This window comes from Mustela nivalis (assembly GCF_964662115.1).
Source record: "Mustela nivalis genome assembly, chromosome: 8".
NCBI classification, from domain to species: Eukaryota; Metazoa; Chordata; class Mammalia; order Carnivora; family Mustelidae; genus Mustela; species Mustela nivalis.
In genome coordinates, this window is record NC_139027.1 from 30,767,751 (window position 1) to 30,793,923 (window position 26,173).

General features: G+C 47.0%; 1 protein-coding gene across 1 annotated transcript in view; it reads left to right on the top strand.

Moving 5' to 3' along the window:
• The window catches only part of GALM (galactose mutarotase), a 53,046-nt gene extending 28,352 nt beyond the window's left edge, over window positions 1–24,694 (top strand). The window contains exons 5-7 of the mRNA XM_082745730.1: window positions 20,758–20,899; window positions 22,408–22,582; window positions 23,335–24,694. Of these exons, the coding sequence (XP_082601856.1) occupies window positions 20,758–20,899; window positions 22,408–22,582; window positions 23,335–23,412 (395 nt within the window). The 3' untranslated portion in view covers window positions 23,413–24,694. The remainder of the gene's footprint in view (window positions 1–20,757; window positions 20,900–22,407; window positions 22,583–23,334) is intronic.
• Window positions 24,695–26,173: the final 1,479 nt, after the last annotated feature.

The window sequence follows — 26,173 nt, forward strand, 5'->3', positions numbered from 1 at the left end:
TTTATTTATTTATTTGACAGAGAGAGAACAAGTAGGTAGAGAGATAGACAGAGGGAGAGGGGGAAGCAGGCCCCTTGATGAGCAAAGAGCCGGATGGGGGGCTCGATCCCAGAACCCTGAGATCATGACCTGAGCTGAAGGCAAGAGGCTTTAACCCCCTGAGCCACCCAGGCGTCCCTCTTTGGGTTCTTTTTTAGATTTCTCATTTTAGGGTCATAAAAATCCTCCTTGTTTTGACTTGGAGCACTCAGAGAGAAAAGTCTTTCTCATCATCGTTGTATGAAAGAAGAAACCGAGAACTCCTTACCTGCTCCCGATATCCCGAGAAGAGACAGCCACCAAACAAGTCTGGAAGGGTAGCTCCGCAGGAGAATTTGGGGTGAATTTGGAGGAAGCTCGGGGCAACATTGTATAACCATGAGGGCTTTTATCAGATCAGTCTTTGAATTCTGTGTGGGTTTGTCCCAAATGCTGCTTCTGACAAACTGCAATTTCTGTAGCTTCATTTGGCCAGCCTTCTCCTGACTTTCTGCCAGCGCCCCCCGGGCTTGCTTCGAAGCTCGTGTCTTTCTGTGATACAAAGATGTTTAATAGTCCCGGGCCCTGCCTTTTGTGACTATTAATTTATACTTACGCTTGTGTTTCTTTTCTTTTCTTTCTTAAAGATTTTATTTATTTATTTGACAGACAGAGAACACGAGTAGGCAGAGAGGCAGGCAGAGAGAATTGGGGAAGCAGGCTCCCCGCTGAGCAGAGAGCCCCATGCGGGACTCCATCCCAGGACCCTGGGATCATGACCTAAGCCGAATGCAGAGGCTTTAACCCACTGAGCCACCCAGGTGCCCCTACGCTTGTGTTTCAACTCCTTCCTTTTGTTTTCCCCTCATAAAAATTGTTTCTGAGGGAAATGCTGATGTAAATCTAAACTTTGCGGGTGTTTTTCACCTTGGTCATAGATATTCGGTAATTTTTCAGGTGAAGGGAAAACCCATTGTCACGAGAAAGTAGCACCTTTTAGTGTAGGGTAGCTGTAAATCTGTGGCTGAGGTATTCGGTAAAAAGGGGCCTCCCCCCTCCCCCGTGTGTGTGGGGAAGGGGCAGAACCTTGGCCTCCATTTTGCCTGTTGTAGGGCTTACTGATGGGGCATGATCGCACAGACAGGAAAGGGTTGCCTTGGCATACAGTTGGAGGGAGCCAAAGCAAGTACATATCATGAAATCCCCTTGCCTTAAGCTCCTAGCCCCCGCTTAGACCTCTCCCCCAGGCAGTGCCCTCAGACCGCGGGGAGGCTCGGGCTCCTGCTTCGCTTCTGCCTTTCTTCCTGCTGGCAATTTGGGGAGCATATAAAATATCTTCAGCCCTTTCATCCAGTAAGACACAGAAGACAACAGCCTGTATTACGTGGCTTCCTCATTTCTCCCTTTTTCTGTGTTCCTATTAAAAAGCTATCCTTTTCCCAAAGTTTAGGGGAAAAGCCTCGGCGAGTCTTCAGAGGGGTCCGTTCAAATAATTTAGTCACATACACCGCCCCCCTGCTTTCCCCCTAGAAATTTCTGCCATTCTGTCGTTCCTGGAAGCTTCCAGGCAAACAATGTCCTTTGTGTGTTAGGCTGCAAGACTCCAGCATCTTTGCTTTTCTCTGGGGGTAGAAAATAAAAAGGAAGAAAATCGGTTGAATAAAAGAAGAGAATCCATCACCTCCCTTCTGAAGCTGCTGCTCTGGATGTAATTCTGGGTACTTTGGAGTTGGCAGTGGTGTTGGGTCACGTGGTCCTTGCTCACAGGTGTCTCTGGCGCCACCACCGGAAGGGCCTCTCTGGAAGGATGTGAACTTGGTTCACCCGGAGACCAGGAGCAGCGTCTGCAGCCAAGCCGGCAGGCTGGGTTTGCATGTCGGCAGTCAGCAGAGCTTCGCTTCTTCTAAGCAGTTGCTCTTCCCTACTTAAAAAAAAAAAAAAAATGCAGCCCATAGTGGGAAATTGCATTTCCCACTACTTAGGATGGGCTCCTGCTCTGTCAACTGGGGCATCCTCAGATCCTCTTGATGTCTGTTTCTGTTCATTGTTGTTAGGGCTGTCCCTGTAGCTTCCCCAAAGTGCAATTCCCAGAAGCCGTTTATCAGTGTATAATCAGTGTCCACAGAGAGAACATTCCAGTGCCAGATCTCTGTGCAGCCATGCTGGCCATTTAGCTTCAGGACCTGAGTTCAGTTGTCCTGTCCTGGGGCAGCAAGAGGATACCGGTCCCTGCAGCCCTGCTCAGGTACAAAGCCCGCTAAATGTGAGCAGGTGAGAAAATCCAGGCCTTCTGTCTCCCTGGGGATTAATTCATTCCCAGGGTTGTAAACATTACACGTCCCCCTTGCGCTTTATAGAACTGTGAGACTTGGAGGCAGTGCGGGCGACCTGCCCAGTGAGATATTATCATGTACACAACATTGTGCAGAACCAAGCACGTGTCTTTATAGGCATTTTTTTTTCCTTTGAATTTTGCTGTTCTTTACTTGCAGTCGTAGATGAGGAATGAAGAAAGCAAAACATGAATGCTTTGACTAGGTTTTTGCCTCTTAAAGTAACATTAGTAAAATTCTATCTTATTCTTTTCCTTGAGAAAAGATACCTTTCATTTTTATAGAAATCTACACAACCCACTCTGTCCCCCGGCCCATCTGTGTTCGCTTGCTGTTCTTGCTGCTCGTGGTTTTTGAAAGCGCCTTCTAAAATTACATGAAAGCAACGCTGTTTTGACAAAATTAGAATTCTGGTACGAAAGGCTTACCATGAGGCTGTGGAGAAAGGCCCAGCAAAAACCTTTGTATTTTATTTCACCCTCTCTGGGTTCAGCCTACAATTCCGTCAATTTTATAATTACTTCCCTAGGGCAAGTCCAATTCTCTGTCCGGGAGAAATAACAAATTCCGAAGTCGTCTCCCGGTTCAAAGACGGTGCAAATGAAGACTGTTTTGATCTACATGTTTCAGTCATTCTGGAGCTTCTTACAGAAAATTCCTTTAGACTTTCTATGATTCTGAAATGTTGGGCATCATACTTGCTTCAAACCTACATCAGCATGTGTCTTCTTTCTTGGCTTCCCACTTCCCACTACCTGGTAGGATTAGTCATCAGGTGCTGCCGTTTTTTTAAAACTAAGACTGTATTTTTTTTTTTTTTAGAGAAATTTTAGATTCACAGCAAAATAGAGCCAAAGGTGTCGAGTTGTCCCATATACCCATGCCCCCACATAGGCATAGCATCCCCCCTCCCTTTTCAACATCCCCACGGGACTGGAGCACTTGTTATGACTTGATGAAACTGTATTGACATACCATCATCACCCGAAGTTCAAAGTTCACAGTAGGGCTCACTCTTGGACAAATGGGTGATGTCATGGGTCCATCATTGTGATAGCACGCAGAGTACTCACTGCCCCCCCAAATCCTCCGGACATATTAGCTTCAACCATCCGTCAGTCCACTTCCTCTTTCCTTTTGAGTCTCCCCTCCCCCCCAGTATTGGTAATCATCAAGGCATGCTGATTTCTAACTCGTATTTCTTGAATCTGTTTCCTCAATGTGTATTATTGATTATGTGGTTCTAGTTCCGTCGTCACTATCCTGGTTGGGCTGTCTTGTCTTGCCTAGATCACTGCCTGGCTTCTATGATGAGTTTTTCAAGTTGGGATCAGTGAATGAACAAATCAATCTGGAAAATAGCTAACTGGGGGGAAAAAAATCTCTTTAGCTCTAGCTTGCGTCTGGTTACTAATGTCTATCTAAAATGCAGATCTTGCTTGCAAACCCTACAGCTTAAAAACCTTTTAGGCGGCTCCCAGGCCACACACCAGCTGCCTCCCAGACCCACCAATTCCCAGCAGGCCTCGCTCATACCCACACACCTGCCACCCACGGGGACCACCCAACTCCCCCTTCTCTGTTGCATAAACCCCTGCTCTTCAAGGCTATACTTTCTCCTTACAAATCTTTTCCCCACTTCCTGGAAACAATAGATTCTTTGTTGTTCAAGGGTTTGTGTAATGACAGAAACTGCTCAGAGCTCACCCTGTACCTGGAGCTCCCCTTTCTTATCTTCTCCTCCACAAGTCTGCCTGAGATGATCTATCAGGATTTACTTACGGGGCTAAAGTAGGGAGCTGGAAGTGAGCTTCAGGCTTGCTCTCTTTGGCTTAAAGCTAGAAAACTAAGCTAAACACAAAAATGAAAGAGCCAGGCTGTATGTTCTAGGAACAGGTAGTCCTTCCTTTCCCTACACTTAGTCTCTCTCCGCTCTTCTCGCTTCTTGACATTGTTTTCGACGGAGCACATGAACACAACAGCGCAGGATAGCCGGGATTCAGAAAGCCTGGGCACAGGTCTCCCTTCTACTGCCCACCAGCTACGCGCCTGAGGCAGCCAGGAACACCTGCGGGGCCTTGTAACCTAATCTGCTAACTCTCATCAGATGCGGGGTACAGCCGCTGAACTCCGAAATCCTGTCGGTTTCTTACCCTGATTCAGAGACTCTGTGGAACCTCTAACCTAGATATCCATAAGCAGGACCCATACATGGGTGTCTGGGAAGATGATGAGAGATCTTTGGGGGCTTCCTGGGCCCCTAAATTCTGTGTAAAGCTCTGTATGAGCCGATCACCTCATTGTGGTCCGCAGAGGGTTTGTCTTGTGTGTGTGTGTGGCGGGTTGGGGGGGGGGGTTGAATGGTCTTTCTTCCTCTCTCGAGGTAATGATAGTTTATGGTTATCCTACTCTGTATTATCATATAAGCTAGCCATTGTTCTGGAGATGAGCAATAGTGTATTCTCTCTCCGATAATCTTCAGGGTGGCTTTATGGGGTTTTTTTGCTAATTCATCACCAACTGATTTTCTGAAGGCGGCTAGACGACTAGCTAGAGGCGGAAGACGGCACTCCCAGAAGGAAAGTGACTTCTCCAAGTTTCCCTCTAGAGGAGCAGCAGCTACCAGGGGTGAGGGCTGGAGGGCCAGCTACTCTGTTTCTGCTTCATCAGATGAATGCAGTTGCCTTTCCGTATCCACCAGCCCATGGTGCAGTCAGGACTCCAGACCTGGCCATCGGTCCGTGGAGTACAGGGGCAGGCAAGCAGCAGGGGCCTCACCGTAGGCGGGAAGCCAGAGCATGGTGTCCTGGTTGTCACCCTCGGCTCTGCAGTTCCAGAGACAAGCACCTCTAGCTGTGGGCATTCTCTCCAAGTTCTTCTTTTTCCGTTCTCCCTTACTGGCAGATAGTGGGCACCTGCTCTGTGCCAGTACTCTGCCAACCCCAGGGAAGCCATGTTGAACAAAACGGATCTGCCCTCAGGTGCCTGGGTGGCTCGGTCAGTAAGCGTCTGCTCAGGTCATGATCCCAGGACCCTGGGATCGAATCCCTGCTTAGCAGGGAGCCTGCTTCTCCCACTCCTACTCCCCCTGCTGGTGTTCTCTCTCTCTCTCTATTAAGTAAATAAAATCTTTAAAAAAACAAATGAAAAAGCAGGATCCGCCCTATCTGCATGGAGAGCACATGGCCTGTGCTTACAGAAGTAAGGCTGGTGTTACTAAGGAGAGGATTCTAATAACACTAAAAAAGTGAATATTGGTACTTATGGGATGTTAGTTACATGGAGCTGTTTCTGCTATGACAGGTCCCTCCTAGACAGTTCAAGGAAATTCACGGCAGAAACTTTAAGGACCTCTCCTGGTAGCAATGATACTCGCCAACCGGGTGCGTTACTCAATCCTTCTCTATAAAAGGGCCCCCAGAACAGTTTTACGAGGTTCCAGAATAACTCCCGAAGCAGTACTTGTGTTCCCTGCCGGAGAACACATCCCTGCTACAAGACTGGCAAACATGAGCCAGCATGGTGGAAATCTGGCAGGAAGAAGGCTCAGAAATTAGCACTTGGCCAGGCATTATGTAACTCCCATGAAAATTTCAGACTAACAGCAAGTACGTTTGCCAGAAGAGATGTTATTTGCCAAGCTCTGACTACCACCCTTGGAGAGCTGGTGTTTAACACCCACCTTCCCCACCCCGGGTCTGGCCAGGGGCTGGCTCTAGCACATTCCTTCAAGGTCACCCCATTCTGAAGGAGCTGAGAGGCAACTGTGGGCTTTGCGCTATGGGCCTGAGGCCGATTCACACAAGTACTCAGGCAGACTTAGATTCAGTTCAACGAGCATTTATGGAGCGCCTCCTGATTGCTACCTGCTTCCTGAGGCGCTGGCCATGGAAGGGTGATCAAACACTGTCTCTGCCCTTGAGAAGCTCCCAGGGAGTGAAGAATCTAATGTGGTCGGGACAGTAGAAGAGGTAATGCCCATGGGGCTAAGGGGGCCCAGAGACAAGGGTGGGAGGAGGCTTTCTCAAGATCACCCTGAGCTGCAAGAAGTTTCTTAGTGTCTATGAGGACCTAGCAGCAAGGAGAGTGAGATACATTTGTGAAAGCACCACCGGTATTGAAGGTGCAAGGAAAGCTTAGATGAAAGGCACCAAGGGAGCTGGTCAGAGGTAGAAGGGAATGAGAGAAGAGGTGACCGGAAGTCTCGGAGTGACCAACAGTGTCTGTACTCCGGAGAGTGTTCTCCCTGCGGAGGCCTGCGGAGAGTGCACGGGCCCCGGTGGCTGCTCCTGCCGACCCCATTTCACAGAGTGGCGGGGGTAGAAGCCAGGCTCTGGCGGCTGGAGGAGCCACTGAAAGTGAAAAAGGAGAGGCAGGGAGCCTAGGCCAGTGCGGAGTTCCCAGCCAAGGCAGCTTCCTTGAATACAAAAATCACTAAAGCCAATGAACCAGAATCTCTGAGGTGGGGGCCCCTCCTCAGAGATTCTGGTTCATTGGCTTTAGTGTGGTGGCCACTGAGCTAGAGGGAACCACTGGTGCTTTCAGGAACCTGAGGAGAGAGGAAGACAGGGTGCCTCTGTGAGGTGCGGATGCAGGCTCCAGGAGAAGGATTCTTCCAGGGAGAGGAGCTGGTGGAGGGTTAAGTGAAATGTTCGTCAAAGGGTTCTGGGTGTAAGGACGGAGGCCGGGAATCTGGTGGCCTCAGTTGGAGCTGCTGGGAGTTTGCTCCAGGTTCTCTCAGGAGCCTCCAGTAGGGAGCAGAGAAGGTGGACTGTGGGATGATCCAAAGCTGGAGTTTTGTCAGGTAGGAGGGAGGAGTTGCTAAGAGCGGTACTACCCAAAGCCGTTCAGGTCATAGACCTGGGGCGCAGGGACATAGCGAAGGACACAAGAGGCCTGACATAAGGGACCTGACCAACGCTCTGACAGGGGAACCTGAAGACCATGGGAGGGTTCGGGTCTCTCAGGAATGCCCCTGGGGGAAGGCTGCAGACAGACAGTGGGCGCACTTTCCACTGGCAGCAAATCCCCGGGAGCCATCTTGATGTGAGTCTAGGATGGAAAAATTCTCTGCGTGAAAATGCCTTGTGTGGGCCCAACTGTGAAGTATAAAATTGCTTTCTCACCTGAAAACCACATGTAACTGGGTTTAGCATTTTATGCTTCAGATGACATGTAATATCCAGAAGCAATACCCTCCCCCCAGTGCTAGTCAAAGTAAAATCTGAAAATGCTCAGTGAAAAGGAAAAAAGAAAAAGAAAAAGAAAGAAAACAGCAGTAGATAAAGCCACAAACCCCAAGCTTCGGCAGAGGGAAGAGGGAAAAACTGCAGCAGAGACAAGCTTTGAGGTTGTGTGATCTGTGAAAATTTATAGAAATGTTACCTTAAAAAAAAAAAAAAAAAAAAAATCCCCGGGTGCTTTATTTGCCAGCCACTGGAATGAAGACAAATTCCCACCCAGGGTGTTGCTTTTAATTATCCTTCTCTTTATGTTGTTTCTTAAAATACTAACAGGCATTCTAGAGATGATATACCAAGATGGCTTAATTAGGCGTCAGATGAGTACCTGTGCCCACGAGCCCCCTTACCGCTGGCTCCCTTATGCAAATCTGACTGACTTCTGAACCTGACTAGATAAAGCAGCAGACAGAATTGGAGCAGCTGGGCTGGCAGCACAGCTGGGCTGTCCCCATGGAGACCAGGCTCCCCTGGCAAGGCACGCTTTCCTCCCCACCCTACACCCCCTTTTTTTCTTTACTGAGGTAAATGCGCAACACATCTGAGCCTGGGTCTCCCTCAGATGGTCTCCCGCTCAGTGCTGTCCTGCTCACTGAGATCACCTGGAGAGCTTGTTAATATGCAGGTTCGGACTCCCTCGGTCTGAGAGGGAGAGCCTCTGAGTCTGAGGTTTGGTTTCTAAAAAGCCTCAGGGATGGTCCTGGGCCCACCCTTTTTCTAGCCACCTAAAAAGTTCGAGAAAGCTCTGTCTGGCCTCAAGTTTGTTACTTTTTTCCTTGTTACCTGCCCCTCTCCTTTGCTCCCCTCCCCAACAGCCGTGCTGTCCTCCTGCTGCGCCCTGAGCTGCCCTCCCCACTTGAGCTCTTCATTTTCCTGTGTCTGGGCCTCTCTATAGGTCATTCTACAAAGAGCGCTTTCAGCCAACGGACTTCCTACATAAGACAAGCTAACAATTTGATTTTAAAAAGTGAGAGGAGGGAAGTAACTAGATATCACAGTGTGTCCCTAAGGGGAACAGCCTGCTTCATTATGTTTATCACGTGGACCAACAGATCGACAGCCTTGGAAGGTCACAGTTGGAAAAGCTGAGTCCCAGACTGTGGTTCCGCAGGCACTCAGGTGCCTCCAGGTCAGGAGGGTCCCTGTCCTTCCTGGGTCAGCATGTCCGAAAGGCCTTCCAGAAATTGAGCTGGAATCTTGTTTACGTACAGCCAGCTCCATCTTGCCTACTTCTTGGCTGAAGGCCTTAGAAGGTAGTTGTCCTGTTGCCCCCAAGTCATTGCTTCTTCCGGAAGAGCTGTTCTTCTTCTGCCTTGAGTTGGCCATTCTGGTCATGGTCCTCTGATTCTGCTTCTCTATGTCCAGGGCTCGCCGTCTGGGATGCCCGCGTGGCACAAAGTTATCAAGAACTGTCACCATCTCATGGTTCTTTCTGTGACCCCTGTCGAGCTCACTGCCAGCCACATCCCTGAAGTTGTTTTCACACATGCTGTGGCTCGGCTGCCTCTCCCTAGTCTGTAAGAATTGTAGTCCTTAGACTTCACGTTTGTGAGAATCAGTGTAACGTGACAGCTAAGATCCCAGGCTCTGGAACCTGACTGCCGAGGGGCGAAGCACTTCATGGAGAACCATTTCATTGTTAGTTAACACCTTCGTGATTATCATCCCCACTGTGCTAAGCGCTTTGCCCGCAGTAACCGTTTTAATCCCCATAACAACTTCGGGGGACAGGGACTAGATTGTCCCAATTTTACAAGGAAGGAGAGGGAACCTCCGAAGATCTTTCTCGTGCCCAGGGTTGGAGTTACAATGTAAAGCGAGGCAATGACCTTTGCTTTTTGGTTTCTGGCTTTTTTGGGACACAAATGGAGGACCGTCTCCTCTGCCTTTATTTACTGATTTCATCTTCTAACCAGTGCTCTACCTCCCCTTGGCGCTGTGTTTCAGATTCTTGGTTCTGTTACCCCAAGCGCATCTGCCTCCCAGCTTCACCATGTCTGTCCCAATTTGAGAAGAATACCTTCTCTGTCTTCATCTCGATCATCCACAGATCAGAGGCCACGTGACAACTCCCTGGGGATTCTGCTCCCTGAAGCCCCTGGGCTCCATCTCCCAAAGCTCCCCCACGCCAGCAGCTCTGTAACCTGGTCAGGGAACCCCAGGGTGTAGCCCGGGGATGATTCGTATTTGAATATATCTGTATCTGGCTCCTAGTGAACATGCTGCATCTTGCCTTCCAAGATTCCATTCCATTCCAGGGTTCTTCCCAGGACAGAGGGCAGCTCCTAAATGTATAGTTTGTGAAGTTGACCCTCCAGGCAGGGCCAGTTGCAAAGACTGAGTCGAATGCAGGTCTGCAGAACATACAGACCAGGGGTGACTGATCAGGTCCTGCAGATAATGAGACCTAGGAGGTTGGCTCTGCATGTCAAGGCTCCCTTCCTTCTGACTCCACAGGCCTTCTGTGTCCCGACTAAACCATAGGAGGGTGAGCAGCCATGGCAGTCAATATTTCCGTGTAGGGGGAGTCTCATTGGAAGGGAGGCTGGTGCGTGCCTTGAAACTTAAATCGTACTTTATTTAGGGCGATTTGCAAGAAAGGGGAGAACTGATGGACATCAGAGGGGCTAGATCCCCCACATAAAGCCGTTTCTTGGTGCTGACTGGAAAGGCTGGACTGATTTCTTCCCTCTCCCCTCTACTGGTTCTGTTCTCTGATCCTGGGCCATCAGGGCAGTTTGGCTCTCTTTAATTACCACCCTTCTTGGCTTCCTGTGACCCATGACCGGGGAGCCTCTTGGCTTGGCTCTTGGAGGACAGCAGGAAGCCATGGATCTGCCATGAGCCTGAGCTCCCTAATATTGCCGCTGTCGTTAGAGCCCACCCAAGCTACTGTGAACTGCAGAACAAGGAAAACGTTTCTGCCCCAACATGTTCTCCTTTTGAAATCCTCAAGCAAACGCCGAACACTGTCTTCCTGCGTGGTCAGGCAGAGGGGCTGTCCCTCTCCTGTTGGAGCCATGAGGGACCATGGGCAAACCAAGCCCAGTGGATCCAGGAGGATTTGGGGAAGGCAGTCTTGGTTCTCACAGATCGAGTCTGCCCTAGCAGTGCACGCAGTCTTGGGCAGCGGGTGCCCCACCAGGATGAAAGTGATGGGGACAGGTGAGGGAGCTTCCTCTGGGGAAGGAAAATGCCTCTGACCTTAGTGAATCCTTGGTATGATGTTGACTGCCTAAATACTAATATTGATACATTATCAGGAAAACAAAGTGGTTAAAGCATGGACCTGAACCCTCACTGGTTAGGTTTAAATCCAGCTCTGTGACATTGGATCATTTATTTAACCTCTGCAAACCTCATGCGTAAGATAAAGGTAAATCACTGGACCTACTTCATCGGTCACAAAGATTAAATGACATATTACAGATGAGGTGCATAGCACAGCTCCTGGCATTTCATAAAAGCTTTGTAAGGATTAACTGCTATTATTCCCATCTTCATCACCATCGCCGCCGTTTCTGAGTGTTGGCTGTGTGTACCAGCCACATACACGCGTTAGCTCATTTCACTACCCTTTGAAAGAGGCGTCATGCCTCAGTTATGCCTTAGTCGAGGAAACGGACATCTGGAGAGGTTAATTAGGCTGCGCCAAGCTAAGCAGGTAAGTCACTGGGAAGGTCATGATTTGGAGCCAAGTCTCCCTAACACCAGAGTCTCTGCTGTTCTCACCTCTGGCCATGTCCCATGGAAACAGCTCTGTTCCAGTACGTCCTGTCCAGTGCGTAGGAATGCAGAGCATTTTACGTGCCTTACATGTCCCGTGAAGGAGATATTCTTCTTATCCCAGGTTTACAGATGGGGAGAGCAAGGTTCAGAGAAGCTAAACAACCTCCATACATTTTTACGATGAAGAATTTAAATCCAGGCTGCCTGACTCTTAAAATCCATTCTGATGTCTGTGGAGTATGACTGCCAAGCAAGTGAGCAAAGGTGCTGCTCTTTGGGGGTTGAGAACAGCCCTTGGTGACCTTGACTCCTGCTAGCCACTGTGACCCAGGGGGACACAGTTTGCACGATCAGTGCCCATTTTCTGAGCTGTCATTAGAGGCAATTTCCACTTTCTCTGATGCTTCACTTTCCTGCAATTTCCGTAAGCTGTTGATTTGCTCAGATGAAGACAAGCTCCTGAGTATTTCATGGATTTGTTTACTGTACATCCTGCAAGAATATGGAAGCATTGTAGATAGTCCAGAAGGAGGCCCTGATGTATTGTGCAAAGGCTTTGTCGCATTGCTAGAGGAGGAGTCTGCCAGGGGACCCCCAGACTGCATTTCTTGATGTAACCTGAGGTTATGGGACTAGAACATTCCAGATGTACATTTCAGTATCAGGTCATGAGAGGGCAGCTTGCTTGGTGAGGAGTAGTGGTCTAGGCAGAACAGACTCACTGGCCTGGAAATTAGGGATTCTTAACCAGTCGTGCATGGCTGGTCTTAACCCCCTGAGCCACCCAGGTGCCCCCGTGCATGGCTGGTCTTCAGAGGTTCTGAGAACGCTTTACATTTCAATACTTTTTCCTAGAGAGTGAGCCCATAACTTTTACAATATTCTCAAAGGAGTGCATGACTCTAAAACCAGTTTAAAAATTATAGTTCTGGATTTAAAAATCACTAAGGAAGGAAGTTTAAAAAAAAAAATCTAAACCAAGAAAACTCAGAATCCTTTTTTAAATGAAAATGGCAATGCTCCCTAGAGGCAGAAATGCACCTTCCTTTTGCATCAATGATTTATGCTACAATGAATAAGTGTTCTCTTTGTTCTCCATTTCTGGAGGGGTTGGGGGAGAGGGAGAGAGCGAGCGCGCACGCGTGTGTGTGTGTGTGTGTGTGTGTGTGTAACAGAGAGACAGCACTTTGTGCCAGGTCCTAACCTAGAGATAGATTCCTTCATATCATTCTCTTAATTCAACGCACAATGTCTGTTTTAGGTAGACACTAATATAGCTCTATTTTATAAATAAAGAAATTGAATCTTACAGAGGCATAGAAACTCACCCAAGGTCAGTCTGTCCAAATCCTAAGATATCTTACATCTATAAATCAAAATATAGGACAAATCATAGAAGATAATTTTCAAATAGTATACTTAATTTTAAAAATATTTCTTTTAAGATTTTTTTTAAAGATTTTTTTCATTTATTTGACAGACAGAGATCAGAAATAGGCAGAGAGGCAGGCAGAGAGAGAGGAAGGGAAGCAGGCTCCCCACTGAGCAGAGAGCCCAATGCGGGACTCGATCCCAAGACCCTGGGATCATGACCTGAGCCGAAGGCAGAGGCTATAACCCACTGAGCCACCCAGGCGCCCCTTAAGATTTTTTAATGGAGGAAAAAAATGGAAAAAATTTTCTTCTCTCGCCCAGATATTTTTGAAATTCTATGCCAGATTTTCTTTTCTCTCTGTTTTTATTCCTCTCTTCCCAAAATAGTTTTTAATTGTTATTATAAATAAGACTTTGCTGAAGGACTGTCCGGTGGGACTATGGTTTTATGGCTGCCCTTGTGTCACTGGATATTGTGAAGATGAGAGAGAAAGGCGACCAGCCAGGAAGGGGCTAAAAATGAATGAATGTGGAGACGCAGTGACTCTTGCAATGACCATCTGTTCATCTTCTCAGAGAATCAGGCAGGGCCACCAGGCAGAGCAAAGAGCTGTTTCTGATGATGAGAAATTAAAAGCATTAAATTAAAATTCACCCCAGGTGGATTTTCTCAGTCAGACACCAAGAGAGTGTTCATGCCCAGATGTTACAAAAAACCATTTCACTGGAGTCAGTGTTTGATCAGGAGTTCAAAGGACTAAATTCACCTTCTACTCCGTTTCTTAAATCGTTTGCCCTCCAAATTAAGTCAGAGCTCGGAGTCTCTAGGATATGTGTAATATAAATGCATCTTGCCTACACTATAGATACAACTTCACAGGGACAGGAGTCCATTCCTATGCTTGTTCTGTCCTGCACCCTGTCCACTGAGCCGGTCCTGACTTATCCCTCAAGATAAGCTCCTGGCCAGGGGTCTGGGTGGCTCAGTGGGTTAAGCCTCTGCCTTCAGCTCAGGTCATGACCTCAGGATCTTGGGATTGAGCCCCGCATCGGGCTCTCTCCTCAGCAGGGAGCCTGCTTCCCTCTCTCTCTCTGTCTGCCTCTCTGCCTACTTGTGATCTCTGCCTATCAAATAAATAAATAAAATCTTAAAAAAAAAAAAAAAGATAAGCTCCTGTTACCACCTCTGGAAGGCCTTTCCTAAACCCCACAGCGGCACTGGGGGCTGCTTCTCCCTGCTCCACGAGAGCCCACTCGTTGCCACTCACTCCCTTGGTCACACTCTCCTGTCAGTGTTAATTTTTTTTATCTGACTCCTTCACCAGATTGTACACTCTCTGAGGTCAGTTTTCACATCTGGTACCTGAAAGCTACTCAAAAATACGTGAACTAACAACTTTGGGTTTGTTCCCCCCTCCCCCAAAAGTAATTACGAGGATTAGTGTTAAGGTAGAACCAATGAAAGACTTTTCTGACCGTATAATAAAAGGAGGGGAGGGGGGCATTAACCTCTTGTCAAGACTAGTCAGGTGCCAAGGGGTGAAAACATCCTGAGGCAGTATACTAGTTATCTATTGCTATATAATAAATTAGTCCACACTTCCTGTATGATTTGTGGTGGTTTCTGTGGTCAGGGATTTAGACAAGGCATAGCTTGTGTCTGTATGTGATGTCTGGGGCTCATTCATTCGCATGCTGGCTAGAGGCTAGGGGCCTAGCTAAGGCTCTCAGCCAGAATATCTCACAGATGGCCTTTCAGTGTGACTTGAGCTTCCTTACAATATGACAGCTGGCTTCCAAGGGCAAATAACCTGGAGAGCAAGGGCCAAGCCAAAACCACTTTGTATTTATAACCTGACCTCAGAAATTGCATAGCATCCTCTGTGCTGTATGTAGTCTGTTGCTTGAAGCAGTTAAAAGGGTCCTTCCTGGTTTAAGGTAGGGAAAAGACTTAACCCCTCAGTGAAGGAATATCAACATCAGGTTGTAAGTAGAGCCTGTGGAATGGGATACATACTGGTGTGGCTGTCTTTGAAAAGTGAACTCTGCCCCAAGCTATCATGGGGAAAAGGCCGAAGTCCATATAATAGAATACATATAAGAACCCTTCATGTGATAAAAGAGATAGGAATGAAGGCACACGGGTTGCGTGAAGGCAGTGAGTTTTTCCTTTACTGCCAGAAGGTAGGTGATTATAACTCTGTCAGGAGTGCAAGTAGGAAAAGGAAGACTTAACACCTTGTGAGGGAGATCTGGAATGTTAGTCCTGTTTCCAATTAATTGGTCAACATCATCTTCTTGCAAGGATGGGGCAACTATAGTTGCCAGAGCGACACCATCAGCTGAGGTCGCCTGTGGACATCAGCTCGTTCCTGGCTCACTGTCCTCCCAACACCACTCTTGTCATAGCCCCTAATTATGTCATTGTCCATGTTGGTGATGCTGACTCTCAGCTTCTTCTTGACATCCTCTCTTCCAATGATCTTGTCCCCCAACCTTCTCAGTTAGTCAGTCCCATGGTCTTTGGGTCCTATCCTTGACTTTGTCATCACCTCTTATTGTAGCCATCGACAGTCTCTATTTAAGACGCCTCTTTCAGCCCCAGCAATGCTTTGATGCCACACGAACCTCTAGTCCCTTGTTCCCACCATCCTTTCCCTACCCCTTGCCTGCTCAAGAACTGGCTCCCGCCTACTTAAACCAGAACTTCGTCATTAGACTCACCCCTTCGCATATGCTCTCCACTCCCTCAGCCCCCTCCCTCTCCCGTATATTCTAACAGACCCCACCCGCCACACCCTCCACAGCTACCACCACGCAGGGACCGGTCTCACCCTAAATTCATGACAGTAACCTCAGGGGAGTCTGCAGTGGGACCAGCAGTCAGGCTTTCCTTGGAATGGGGAAGTGGAAATGGCACCTTGGGCTGCTCGCCTGCCCCCAGAGCTGTGACCCCAGCTCTTTGGGTCAGAGCCCGCCATCTGCCAGGCACTGAGCATCGCTGCTCAGACCTCTGCGCACACCCAGCCAGCCTGCGGGAGCATTAAGAAACCCCCTTCAGAAAACAGCTTCTCTCTGCTGACACCCCGGCTTTCTGGTAACTTCAAAACTGAAGGCTGGTGAGGTGACATCCCCTCTGAGGGCACCCTTTCCATTTCCGCCTCATTTTCTGTACACTCAGCATTGCTGAGAGAGCTATTCTGACATCTTCTATTCTTAGCACCAAAGCACAAAGTCACATATGCAGATAGACCAAAATTAGAAGAATAGCACATTGATTTTTCCAAATTCTTTGAAGAATCAAGAACACTTAGGGGGTTGGGTAGGAGGGGTAACCAAGTCACTCCGGGGTGAGGAGCCTGGAGACTTTGACACTATGGAGATGTGTCACCTTGGGCAAGTCCCTTTAGCTGTCTGGGTCCCAGTCTTAATCATTTGCAAAGCAAGGGGACTGGATGAGGTAATTCCTAAGGCCCTTCCTGTCGATCTTTCATTCTGACTTGGCCATGGGATGATAGAACATTCACAGTTGTCCCTGTTTTTTCTGCCTCTACTTCATTCCTTTATCAATTTTTCAATCAAGTAAAGGCTCGCTTCATGCTCAGAAGGTATAAAGATAAAAAGGACACAATCCCTGCCCTCTAGGAACTTGATAAAATCCTACGATTATGCCCAACATGATCAATGTTTTGAAGAAAGTATGTTCAAAGTATGATAGGAACCAAGTAATAAAGGACATTAGTTCTAGCTGTGGAGGCTGCAATCTTTCACAGAGGAAGTGGTGTGGGAGAGTAAGTATTCTTAAGCAACTTTGCCAGGGTGTGGTGGAGGTAGGCACGGAGAGAACATTCCAGTTAGGAGAAAGGGCCCAAAGGCATAGCGACTCTGGGGAACAAATTCCAAGTTTTCCCTATGCCCAATGATGAGGTACATGTGTCAGGGGATGAGGCTGGCAAAAGGGAAATTGGAATCTTCTCTCTTTTTTTCTTCTCATTTAGCAAAAATCTCATTTTGGAATTATCCCAAGGTTCTCATTTTTAAGTCAGGGCTTCTCTGCCATTCTTAAGTCTTAACCCCTCTAGGCTCTCCTTTGTGTTACATATGGTGTCCTGAAATTTGGCCTGTTTGTTTATGCCATCTCCCTGAAACCATTTATCATTTATCAAATATTTCCTGTAATATATAACACAGCAGATAATAGCTTCATTTTACAAAGAGAAAAGTTAACATAAGCATTGATTTGTGGATGGCTCAGTATCAGGTAAACAGACCTGAAATACACCCTCGCTCCCTCCTGCAGGAAAACTGCTGGGCTTTCTTGTTATCTTAAAGTCAAGAGAAATAAGTACTCTTGACCGACTTGTGCAGTGTTACACTGAGACTGTCATAAGGGTTAGATTCTGAGTCAGGCACGACTTAAAAGAACTAAATACTGTGAATACCATAGAAGGTCAGGGAAGAAAGCATAACACAACTTAATACTTAGAATATGGGTTGGTACGACTAACAGCTACTGCTTTTTCGCAGACTAATTGTTTCATAAGGAAAATTTAACCTTTTTAAAAATCAGTGGGGGAGTTGGTTGGTCACCCAGACTTCACAAGACAGTAGCACCCAGGTGAGTGAGTCATTACCATCCAGGATTTGGCCTTTGACCTAACTCTTTGAACCAAAAAGTTCAACTATTCATTCTCCCAAAACTGATCACAGTTTAAAGGCTGACTCTGAATTCAGAGGTTTATAAGCAAGGTCTTTATATTGTGTCTCTAGCACCATCTACTGGGAAACAAAAGTGACTTTATTAGGATTCTTAACCATTGAAGCATCAGAAACCCAAGTCAGGTAGCAAAGAGAAAGGGTGAGAAAAGAAAAGCTTAGCGGATTCTAAGAAACAGAGGATTAAGTATATTGTTTTGAAGTTACTTATTTATAGATATAACCACTAAAACAAAATTACAAACTTACGAACTTACAAGACACACACATACACACCATATAGTAGATTTTTTTTTTTAAGATTTTTTATTTATTTAACAGAGAGAGAGGGAGAGAGAGCGAGCACAGGCAGACAGAATGGCAGGCAGAGGCTGAGGGAGAAGCAGGCTCCCTGCTGAACTCGATCCCAGGACGCCGGGATCATGACCTGAGCCAAAGGCAGCTGCCCAACCAACTGAGCCACCCAGGCATCCCCATATAGTAGAAGATTTAAAAAAGCAAGCAACAGGGGCACCCGGGTGGCTCAGTGGGTTAAAGCCTCTGCCTTTGGCTCAGGTCATGATCTCAGGGTCCTGGGATGGAGCCCCCCCCATCGGGCTTTCTGCTCAGCAGGGAGCCTGCCTGCCTGCATCTCTGCCTACTTGTGATCCCAGTCTGTCAAATAAATAAACTCTTAAAAAAAATAAAAAGCAAGCAACAACAAAAATTCATAAACACAGAAAGCACAACAAAAAAATGTAATGACAGAACTAAGAATAATTAGAACATATATATATCATAGTAATGCCATAAAATGTCTTTGTTAAACAAAGTCTCTCAGACTGAATCACAAAGCAAAACCCATCAGAATGCTGTGTGTAACCAAGTCATACAGAAACATTAAAAATAGGAGATTTCAAAGCAAACCAAGCAAATGAAAGCCAAAGTGGCAGGAGTCTTAATCTTGGTATCAGTAAAGGCTGATTTCAGGACAGAATGCTGATTTCAGCATTAAATTACATAAAGGAGGGCACCTTGTAATTATAAAGGATGCAGTTTACAATGAGAGTCCACCGTATCTGACACCATAAAGAAAATCTCAGGTAGTTTCACAAAATAAGAATAATACAGGCAAAAATGCCCAGAAATGTTTTAATTCTTAATAGTTCTGGAGTAAAAAGGGAATTCCAGCCCCTAACCTAGTACTACCCAGAAAATAAGTAAATAATATATCATTATTATATATAATGGAAATAATATACATGGCACATATTGGAATATATAATAAATGGAGATATGTTATAATTATATATAATGGAAATTCCTATATGTGGTATAAAGTCTGTTGCTCAGAAAAACATTGTGAAACTAAATACTTATATGATTCCAAAAAGTGAAAATAAATTAATGCATCTAATGCAAGATATTTGAAAAATAACAAAATAAACCCAAGAGAACAAAAGAAAAATTAATACAAATGAAATCAGAAATTATGATTTTGAAAAGAGGAAGAAAATGTAGTACTAATACATAAATCCAAGAGCTGCTTCATTGGAGGGGGAAAAAATAAAATAGATAAAGCATTAGCTAACCTATTCAATGCACAAAGTTAGAAATGAGCACAGGCCAATAACCACAGACAGATGAAATTGAAAGGATAATAAGTTACTGTCTTCCTCGACTCTACAAATAAATGAGAATAATATAGATGGGATGCATATGTTTTGAGAAAAATATAAATTTGCACTTATAATGCCAGAAAAGAAATTTTAAATTGGCAGATTATCACAGAAAAAATAGAAATATGAGGGCATATAGAATTGTCCAATGAAGTACATAGGAATAAATTTAACAACAACCTCCAAGACAAACAGAATGAAAAGAGCAAGGTGGAAACAGGCTCTGTCTTTGTGTGTGTGTGCATGGCTCCGTGCTCACATACTTGGATATCCTTGCAAGGTCTCTGGAACCATGCGCCAGGAGCAAGCAACAGCAGTTACTTCTGTGGAAGGAAACTGGATCTGTGGGGAACAAAGATGAGAGAGATTGTTTTGATTATGTAGTATTTTGTATCTTTTACATTTGTTACTTTAATCAATTTAAAGGTGGGTGGCTCAGTCCCTTGAGCCTTTGGCTCAGGTCATGATCCCAGAGTCCAAGGATCAAGTCCTGCATTGGGCTCCCCACTCAGTGGGGAGTCTGCCTCTCCCTCTGACCCTCGCCCCTCTCATGCTCTCTTTCTCTTACTCTCTCTCTCCCTCTCAAATAAAATCTTTTAAAAATAAATAAATAAATAGATTACATGTGCAAATACTACCCATTCAAAAATTCTTTTTCATGCAAGCAGAAGCAAGGCGAAGGAAATAGATGGTTTTAAGGGGGTGTTTTCAAAAAGAATGCTACTTAGTTTCGCCTAAAGCTGACTCTGGTTAGGAGAAGGATTCTTCTGTGTGCTTCCCAAACTCGCTTGGTCGAATAATGGACATCAGATGCTAGGATGGTGTGGCCTCTGGCCTCTGGCCAGGCCTCTGGGCCTCCCTTGAGTCGTTGGGATCCCAGGCGTCCTCGAAGCTCTCTGTGAGCTCACAGACTGCAGGCCTCACATACCAGAAAGACCATGTTTCTGAACAGCAGCTCCGAGTTTAAGAAAAGGTTGCTCTCTTTTGCCCAAAGATAGGAGATTCGTGTTTCATGTTAGTATTTAGGAACACACAAAAGCAGAGCCAAATGTTTCGAATAGCTAAAGCTGGTTCTCCTTTTACTTGTTTAAATCTTTTAGTGGTAGGATACAAGTTCCTGATTGATCTTAGCCTCCTAAGATTTCAGACCCACTTTGCTTGCTACCTCTCTCTTCTCTAAAAATAGCATAGAAGCTGAGTTCCTACAATATCTCCACCTGACCACATGAAAGGAAGGTAGTTTCTCACCCTAAAAGAGTACGTTAACTAAGAAGCATTTGTATTCACCTTTAAATATGTGATACTATTCTAGAACAAAGGAAGACTTTTAAAGAAACCAAACTGGGCTCCCAGTTATAGAATGAATAAGTCACAGGAATAAAAGGCAGAGCATAAGAAACAGAGTCCGTGGTATTGTAATAGCGTTGGGGGGTGACTGTCGGTGGCCACTCTCATGACGAGCACAGCATAATGTAGAGAGAAGCCGAGTCACTGTGTTGCACACCTGAAACGAATGCAATATTGTGTGTTAACTATGCTTACATTTTTTTAAAAAGTTTTTAAAAATAAAGACAGAAATTAAACCGGATCACACTGTCAGGCTCTGGAAATAGAGTCCCTCTCCACTTTCGAGAAAGCCTGGCCAGAGTACTCCAGCCTGCTGCCTTTTTCCTTGCCTCTTCCCACCAGGAGAAGTTGCTCCAGTGCAAGGAACTGCCTTTGACCTGAGGAAGCCAGTGGAGCTTGGAAAACACCTGCAGGAGTTCCGTATCAATGGCTTTGACCACAATTTCTGTCTGAAGGGCTCTAAAGAAAAGCACTTTTGTGCACGGTAGGTTCTTGTCACTTACTGCCACTGTGGGGAAGAGAGAAGAGATCCCACCTCCTATATGAGGAGCATCAGTAGCATTTTCTATGCTGCAGGGACTAAATACCACGTCCCTGGTCTTTTCAAAGCTCCTGGTCCTCCCCCTCCCCCACTAGGCCAGTAGCCCAGGGCTCCCACCTGGTAGCCTGTCTCTCTTTGCTCCCTCTCTCCCCATCTGTGCCTGTTCTTTAAAGCACATTTTTGGGACAAAGCCCAATTCCTCCTGACTGAGGTCCCTCTGCTTTCCTTGAACTTCTGGAGTGCTTTGTACTTTGTTCACATGGGATTCGTGCCTGGTCTACTTCCTTGGAAAGTCAGACTGCACTTCTCATGGGGCACTCACCGGCAGCGGCCTAGGGTGGGCATCTGTGTGCACTCTCCCTCCTCCTCACTAAATTCTGAGCTGCTCACACCATCTCGTCTCTGTGAGACCCCACCTCTGCCCTAGTGCCTGACACCATGCTTGGCATCAGCAAATCATGTCTGTAGAACAAATGGATTTGAAATAAAGCAGAGGAAACGACTTAGACTCAATGGAAACTTCAAAAGCCTTCTCTCCCTTAGAGGCCGCGTCCCTGCGTTCTTCCGGCTGGAGTCTGCTCTTCTCCTCTTGACTAATGCTCAAACTTCTCTCTCTACTGCCCCCACCTCGAGGAGACTCTCCTGCCTTCCCTTCACTGTTCAAATCCTGGCCCTCCTTTTCCCAGACATCTTTCCCTGAACGTCTTCATTGACCATACTTTGCTGGGATGTTTTACCTCTCAGTAAGAGGGTAAGACTGAGGCTTTTCTTTGTCCATATCCCTTCAACACCAAGTACGGGACTGGGTAGTTACTCTCAGCTCTGTAGAGGCCTGGTTTTTGTTGTTGTTCTTTGTTTTTTGGTTTTGTTTTGGTTTTTGTTGTTGTTGTTGTTGTTGTTTGTTTTTTAGAAAGGAAACAGTGAATCTAGCAAAAACGGATAGTACATCTGTTCTCAGGGGAGATCTGACTAAAAAGCGCAGCCTGCTGGAGCCCCAGGAAAGGGGGATGTTTTAATTTAGAAAAGCATCTCTTCTCTTTTAAGACATGGCTGGTCGCTTTGCCAGGCCAAGCAGAGAGCGCCAGCTCTTTATGAGAAAGAATCTCAGCCGCTCCTGAACCTAAAAACTGCTTCTCTTCAACCTGGCTGCCCCCGAGACACACACACACACACACACACACACACACCACCACCCCCCAACCCCCCAATCTGGCCAGGGTGAGCCTTCCTCAGAGAAGCCAAGATCACAGTGAGAAGTCGCCAAGGACCCTCAGAACCACCTGCTCATGCCTCACCCCAGAGACTGCGGGAATTTCCCATCATGCTCTTCTCACCTTTGTCTCCGTGTCCCTGCTCTGTGGCCGGGTCTGACTGCTGGCTTCGAGGGTGCTTCCCCCCTTCTCCCTGTCCCTGCGAGCTTCTGCATCCTGTGTGGTCTGCCTTACCCCCAGGGTCCGTCATGCCAGCAGCGGGCGGGTGCTGGAGGTGTACACCACCCAGCCTGGGGTCCAGTTCTACACGGGCAACTTCCTGGACGGCACGCTGCAGGGCAAGAGGGGAGCCGTCTATCCCAAGCACTCTGGTTTCTGCCTGGAGACCCAGAACTGGCCTGATGCTGTCAACCAGGTAAAAGCTCCCGCTCGGCTTCTCAGGGGTGTTGTGCCCCAAGGTCACTGTCTGACAGAGGTCACGGCACTCAGGTCTGTGTGATTCAAAGGTCCACGGAGCTTCTCTTCTCCCAGTCATGATAAGGAGACCTTTAGCCAAGTTACTAACATAGCATTTTTATGTATTTAATCTGTTTTGTGCCTTCAAAGCCTTTATTCAGTTTAATATTGCTCCTTGTCCACACCTGTGGACCACACCTGTGGTCTGCAACCACACTTTTTTGGGCGGCGGTTAGGGGGGTGTTGATGAGGAGAAAGAGAACCCTAAGCAGGCTCCACACCTAGCACGGAGCCTGACACAGGGCTCGATGTCACAGCCTGGGACCATGAACCTGAGCTTAAATCGAGAGTCAGGTGCCTGACTGAGCCACCCAAGACTCCGTGCAACCACAGTTTTAAAACGATCCCATCATCTTCCTGTTTGCTTACTGGTGACTTCTTTTTCTGGCTGCTACCTGGAGTAGTGCCCCTCAAACCAGCTGCCCGGCAGCTCGCTCCAGAACTTAAACTGACACACAGCCTCCTTCATCGGGAGAGTCCTGCTCTAACAGCGTGCTCAGTGATGGGCCTCCGGTTCTCTATCTCGCTGCAAACCCAGGGTAAACAGTCGTTACGTGGGCAGCTGGTTCGAGAGGCCAGTCCAGAGCTGTCCTGAACGGTGCAGGGTGCAGCTGGCTGGAAAGCTAACCTGCCCTGTTGTTTCCTTCACAGCCCCACTTCCCTCCTGTGCTGCTGAGGCCCGGGGAGGAGTATGACCACACCACTTGGTTCAAGTTTACTGTGGCTTAAGCGTAAAGACATGACCTCTTCCAGGGCCAGGCCGGGAGCCCCTTCAGCAGCCTGTCTCCTGCCCAGAGAGGAGATGAAGACTTAGAGGCTTTCAAAGTGATCCTGCGAATTGAAACCATGTAAAGGGTAGCTTCATAGTAATGAGTCTGAGTATTGATTTCCTTTCCCGGTGACTGGCTCCAGGTCGGGGCTAAGGAGCAGCTCTCTCCTCTGTGTGGTTAAGAGGACCCACCCATTAATGTCATCTCTTGAGCCCCAGCCCTAGCCCAGAAGAGGTACCCACACCCCTTGTACTGGGTTGGCTCTGTCTCTCCACACTGTTGCCGCCTTCTGCTTTTTACCCTTTCTTTGATCCTACCCTTTCCTCTTGTTGTCCTCCTCCTCTGCCTCCTCCAACCACCTCCCTCCCGTGCAGTACTGTGGCCTTTTCGGTCTCTGAGCTCCTGTACCATGCTGGCAGAGGGGCCTGTCTGCCCTGGGAAGGCTGGAGATGCCTGAGAGGGAGGGAGCTGGGGCTTCGGGAGGGTAAACGTCCCTCGGAAAAAACACAAGGCTGGGGGGCGCCTGGGGGCTCAGTGGGTTAAGCCTCTGCCTTCAGCTCGGGTCATGATCCCAGGGTCCTGGGATCGACCCCCACATCGGGCTCTCTGCTCAGCAGGGAGCCTGCTTCCCTTCCTCTCTCTCTCTCTGCCTGCCTCTCTGCCTACTTGTGATTTCTGTCAAATTAAAAAAAAAAAAAAAAAAAAAAAAAAAAACACAAGGCTGGGAACGATTTTAGTCAGGACTTGACATCAGGTCATGCACATTCAAGTCCCCTTCTTTACTCCATTTCAGCTTGCCAGGGCATTCCTGGGGTCACTGAGGGGGCCAGGCTTTCTTCCCAGATTCATGATTGTAAGAAGCAAGAGTCTGAGTCGGAGTTTAGGTTTCTTAAAGATGTCCCTTAAAGGGCCAGGTCCAAATACCCAGAGAGAGTCTGTAATTTTGATTCTCTGCTTTTGGGATTGAGAAAGTCCCAGCTCAGCCAAGGCGAGGAGGGCAGCTAACAAGCCACTGGAGACAAGAGCCGCGTTAGTGTGGAGACAGGGCCTGAGGACGGCACATGGCACCTGGAGCGAGAAGTTGTGTTGTGTAGATGAGGCCGGGCTCCCCCCTTTCCTGAGCCATTGAATTACCAGCTATGGGTTTGGGTTGGTGGTTGGTTTACGGTTTTTAAAGAAATGTACCTTATACTTTTGTACACTAGCAACCAGTTGAAATAAAACAAAAAGCTGCATCTTCAGAAGACTCCCCATCTCCTCACTCATTTTTAAAGCTGACATGGACCTTTGGGAAATGGTGTGTTCTGGATTCCACTGTGCTCTCCAGTATAAGCGCCAGCATCTTCCTAGAAGAAAGCCACCTAACTGGCAGCCTCTTGAGCTTCTTATACTCCCTCTTTCTTAGCAACGATAAACCAAAAATAGTGTTCATTTTTAAATTCATTTCATTATGGATTTTCTGGATACCTATTATGTCCACAGTTCTCTGCTGAGTCTTTTAAGGAATTCAGAAGTAATGTCTAAGATACAGTGTCTCTCCAGGGAAGACTAATAGTGACAGTAAGATATATAGAATTGCACCACAACAGACCCAACCCTGAGTGCCAACTTTGCTAATAGCATTTATTACATGGGCAATCTAATTTCACTCAGCCTCTCAGCCTCTATTTTTCTCACCTGTGAGGTAAAGGAATTAGACTTGAAATATCTGGAAGGTAAAATCTACCTCTGCAGGGCTAGAAAGAAAACTGGCCAGTAGTCAAATTCTTTTCCCACAGGCCCTCCCCGTGCCTGTGACAGAAAGATCTGACAAAGTGGACAACAAATGCCTAAGCCAGCCAGAGCACTGAGCAAATGACACGGAGGGCCAGGAGCTGTGGTCCCGTTTCTCTTCCCGGTTGGGTCTGAGCAGGCAGCGGAAGGAGACACTGGACAACTTTTCTTTTTTTTTTTTTTAAGATTTTATTTGAGAGAGAGATCACAGAAGCAGAGGGGGAGGGGGAAGCAGGCTCCCGTGCAAGCAAGGGGCCCAATGCAGAGCTTGATCCCAAAACCTTGAGATCAAGACCCAAGCCTAAGGCAGACGCTTCACCTACTGAGCCACCCAGGCGCCCCCCTCTGGACAATTCTTACACTGTCACAATCTTGCCAGCAGTCTCCTTAATGGCTTGTCTTCATTTTGATTCCCAGAAGTATGATTGAAGATATTATTTCATCTGACCCTTACAACCTGTAATGAGATAGCAAAAGCCTCATTAAAAACAAGAGGTCAGCCCCTGGGGCAAATAATACATTATATGTTAATTAAAAAAACAAACCAAACAAACAAGAGGTCAGGGCGCCTGGGTGGCTCAGTGGGTTAAAGCCTCTGCCCTCAGCTCAGGTCATGATCCCAGGGTCCTAGAATGGAGCCCTGCACTGGGTTCCCTGCTTGGCTTGCTCATTCTCTCAAATAAACTAGATCTTAAAAAACAAAACAAAAACAAGAGGTCAATAGCTGGAGAAAGTAATAGTGCCGGGAAGTGGCATATCTAGAACACAAAAGCTCTTCAATAAGAAACCCAACGTTAATAAAGAACAAAAGAGCCCAACATATGTTCCAGTGGCCCTACACTCCAAAAAAAGTCCTCAGTTTTTCCTTTTAGAGGGAAAAATCTAACATCGATAACATACAATTTTTTTTTTTAATTTTATTTATTCCTTTGACAGAGACAGATAAG